This window comes from Rhincodon typus, unplaced genomic scaffold, assembly GCF_021869965.1.
Source record: "Rhincodon typus isolate 14 unplaced genomic scaffold, sRhiTyp1.1 hic_rhity00000081, whole genome shotgun sequence".
Classification (NCBI taxonomy): Eukaryota; Metazoa; Chordata; class Chondrichthyes; order Orectolobiformes; family Rhincodontidae; genus Rhincodon; species Rhincodon typus.
The window spans coordinates 51,824-55,925 of record NW_025965719.1 but is presented as its reverse complement, the minus strand read 5'-3'; the positions used below and the strand labels follow the sequence as shown (position 1 = coordinate 55,925).

The following is a 4,102-nucleotide window of genomic DNA, read 5'->3' as shown; positions in this document are numbered from 1 at the left end:
TCATTCTCTCCTTGTCCAACACCCAGCTCCCTCTACTCCCTCCCACTGTTTCCCACTCCTTCCTCTATCACCATTTGCCCCACCCTTAGCCCCTCTCCCTGACTACCTTTCCCCTTTTCTCTTCTGCTTCCTCACTCTGCTCCTCACTCTCTCTCTCTCTCTGCCAATGCCCCCACCCCACCCCACACTTCCTCTGTCTCCATCTGCCCCTCTCCCCCTCTCTCTCTCGGTATTGATTCACTTTTCCCTCTTTCACCCACAGAGCAGCAATGAGCGAACAGTTTTCTCCTGAGCACCATGAAAGCTCTTTCCAAGGTACGGCACTGCCCCACTTTGTAAAGAGTGTCTCGTCGCTCCTGCTTATGCTTCGGATCAGTGTCCGGGTTGGATTCAGGGATCTGGAGGAAAAGGACATGGTCAGATTCAAGGAGGAGCTGGAGGTTGCTGACAGAGAGGCTCAGAAAGCAGCAACAGCAGCTGAGGCCCTGGGCGATGTGATAGATGGTCACTGTGAGAAGCTGACCATGCAGTACGGCCAGGTGAGTGGTGACAGGAAGAAGCTGGCTACCAATCTGCTGGAGAACCAGACCAAGCTACGCTCGCTGGAGACCGACAGGGAGCTGATCCAGGGCCGACTGCAAGCTGGCAAGACTTCCCTGAGACAAGCTGAGGACACACTGAGAGCAGCAAGAGCCAAGGCTGGCGAGAAACAAACTGGCAGAGATGTTGGCATCGGACTGAGCTTCCTCCTGCCCTGTGTGGGTGAGTACAATTCTCAGTCAGGAGGTAACCAGCCGCTAGGCCTTGGCCAGACTATAACCAGCCACTAGGCCTTGGCCAGATTATGCCCCTAACCTTTCAAACAAGGAAAAGCAAAATCCTACTCTCCAAATGCACCTTAGTAACCTTCGGTACAGGGCCCAGAGGCTTGCCTCTGAATCCTGACCTCTCCTGGCCCTTCAGTTTGCCTTTGGATACATTGGTGCTATGCCAATTGGTTGGTATAGCCTCTCATCGCCTAAACCTCCCCCTCATTGGTTTACATAAGAACTAGGAGCAGGAGTAGGCCATCCGGCCCCTCGAGGCTGATCTTTTCACTGACTCAGCTCCACTTACCCGCCCACTCACCATAACCCTTACTGTTCAAGTTCTATCTTTGTCTTAAAAACATTTAGCGAGGTTGCCTCAACTGCTTCACTGGGCAGGGAATTGTACAAATTCACAACAACTTTGGGTGAAGAAGTTCCTCCTCAGCTCAGTCCTAAATCTGCTCCCCCTTATTTTCAGGATATGCCCCCCCGTTCTAGTTTCACCCTGCCAGTGAAACAACCTCCCTGCTTCTATCTTATCTATTCCCTTCATAATTTTAGATGTTTCTACAAGATCCTCCCCCATTCTTCTAAATTCCAACAAATACAGTCCCAGCCTACTTAGTCTTTCCTCATAAACCAACCCTCTCAACTCCAGAATCAACCTAGTGAACCTTCTCTGCATCCCGTCCAGTGCCAGTCCATCCTTTCCCAAGTAGAGAGGACAAAACTGTACACAGTACTCCAGGTGTGGCCTCACCAGCACCCTATACAGCTGTAAACTTAGAGATAGCAAAAATTGCAGATTCTGGAGTCAGAGACTGATGCAGCTCCACATTGTGCTGTCTCTGCAGCATAACCTCCCGGTTTTTAAACTCCATCTCTCTAGCAATGAATGACAATATTCCATTTACACAGTCTCTGGAACATGTAAGAGGGTCCCATTGAGTAAAGGTGTCTGAGTTAGTTCTGTCCCATCCCCTTGTCTTCCTCGCAACTGCAATCTTGAGTTTTTGCTCTGAATTCTATTTACTAATTTCCTGATAAACCAGAAACTGTTGGGAAGATAGAACTAAAGCAGCCAGTGACAGGGAGCATCTGTGCCTGCCTGCCTTTCTATGCCTGCCTGTATGTGCATGTATGTGCCTGCCTGTCTTTCTATGCCTGCCTGTGCCTGCCTGTCTTTCTACGCCTGCCTGTTTGTGCCTGCCTGTCTTTCTACGCCTGCCTGTTTGTGCCTGCCTGTGCCTGCCTGTCTTTCTACGCCTGCCTGTCCCTGTGCCTCAGTTGGTAATGGGGGACAATAGGCTCTCTTTTGTTTGATCACTGAACTGTTGCTCCTGCCCTTGATTCAGGAGGGTTCATTGTTTTTTCCCCGGACCATACAGCTGGTGGCAAATGGCCAGAAACCCATATAAAATGGAGACTGCAGTTATACTTTCACAATACCCAAGTCTGAGTGAACTTGACCTAAATCCCAAGGTCCACGGGGTGCACCATCCCTATGGAATGGGGAGGGACTGAGGGCCAGTTCAGACTGAGAAACTGATTGTTTTTCCCCACAGGTATCCCAATGGCCGTGGCCTTTGAGAAGGAACGGCAGTTCCGGAAATCAGAGGTTGATGTAGCCTCTGATGACCGGTCATCGCTGAAATCTAGCATCAGCCAGGATGAGGAGCTGCTGAAGAAGATCAACAACCAAGTGCCTGAGCTCTACAATGATATCAATGGAGTGACGGAGAGATTGGAGGAGAGCAAGGCAGCTGAGCTGACCCTGAAGGAGAGCCGCGTGGAACTTGCCAAGCTCCAAGCCAGGATGAGGAACTGCTGCCAGTATCTGTGCACCTACCAGGGGAAAGTGAATGCTCTGAAGACCCAGAGTCAGCACATGTACAACATGAGCCCATTGCTGACATTCTTGGAGGAAGCTGCTGGCCAAGCTCAGCAAGTACCAGACAATGAGCAACTCTTCAACCACATCCAGGTTCACAAATTGGTTGGGGATCTGAAAACATTGATCCCCAAAGTAAAGGATCTCCTGCTGTCCCAGGACAGCGCTGAGGACTACATGAAGTAACTAGTCCATTCCAGACATTAGGGCTAGAGCTCTATGTTAATGCAGACAGCAATCTGTAGTCTCATCTTAACTTTCTAAACAACTTGCAGGTCATGAAAACCACAGGGATTTAAAAGGGGTGTCTGTAAAGCCTAGTTGCTTAGTTAATGCCCTTACTTGAGAAAATCTTGCTGATGGGTCTGTTTAACAATCACATTTTTGAGTGAATAATTCTTTATCATTGAGGTATTCCAATAGAAAAGTGGAGGACCTCAAACATTCAGAACTTCCAATGGCTGTTTCAAACCTTGTACTCCTATCCTTCAATCTTTACTCACTGACTAATATTCCCTTTGTGTGCAGGTGTTGGATTTGGGACTGAACTCAATAAAAAGCTGTTCTCTGTCTCTCCTGGGTACATTGTATAATCAGCCTCATCATCCAGTATGTGCTTTCTGTAAAGGCGGCAGTCTATATATCAATCAGGGCCAATTCCCTGGTTACTGATTGTTTTAAACATTGCAATAAATAAAGATTGATTGATTATTCCTTCAGTCTCCATTCATTCACTATGTTAAATTGCTGGGCGATTTGTGCCTGTTCAGTTTGGGTGGGGAGGGGCTTGCTTATTTACAGGGGGGGTGTGGTTTTGGTTGGCAATCCTGCTAGAATGGGACCATTGTGTGTGTTTGAGAAAACATGAAGTTAACATATTGATTTGAGTGAAGCAACAAAACAGTAAGAGTTAATAAACATTAACGTGAGTTGTTTGTAGGCCAGCAAACTGCAGTAGTAAGGTAGACACAGCACAAATCAGGAGCTTACAGACTTGTAAAACATGGGTAAGAGAGTAATAACAGTAAATTGCAATTGACACATTGGGTTAACCACATCAGCACTAATGCTGTGCAGTGTATATGAGGTAGGGTTCTGAAACAGAATGTTGAGAAGCCAGCAAGAGATTAGGCTGTTTTAGATTTGGTGTCATGTAATGTAAAGGGCTAATTAATAACCTTGTCATAAAGGTGCCTTTGGGAAGTAATGACCATAATATGCATTAAGTTTAAATCTGACACAGCTAATTCGGAAACTAAGGTCCTAAATTGGAAAATGTTCTCAAGGTACAAGGGACAATTTGGCAGTGGTCGATTGTGAACATACATTAAAAGATTTGCTGGTAGCTAGGTTATGGCAAGTATTCAAATCAATGGTCGGCAACAAACATAGATTCCTTTAA

At 47.0% G+C, this 4,102-nt stretch overlaps 1 protein-coding gene across 1 annotated transcript in view; it reads left to right on the top strand.

Moving 5' to 3' along the window:
• LOC125488239 overlaps positions 1-3,414 on the top strand; it is a 20,653-nt gene extending 17,239 nt beyond the window's left edge. Inside the window, exons 2-3 of the mRNA XM_048621173.1 lie at positions 263-762; positions 2,375-3,414. Of these exons, the coding sequence (XP_048477130.1) occupies positions 270-762; positions 2,375-2,886 (1,005 nt within the window). The 5' untranslated portion in view covers positions 263-269 and the 3' untranslated portion in view covers positions 2,887-3,414. The remainder of the gene's footprint in view (positions 1-262; positions 763-2,374) is intronic.
• Positions 3,415-4,102: the final 688 nt, after the last annotated feature.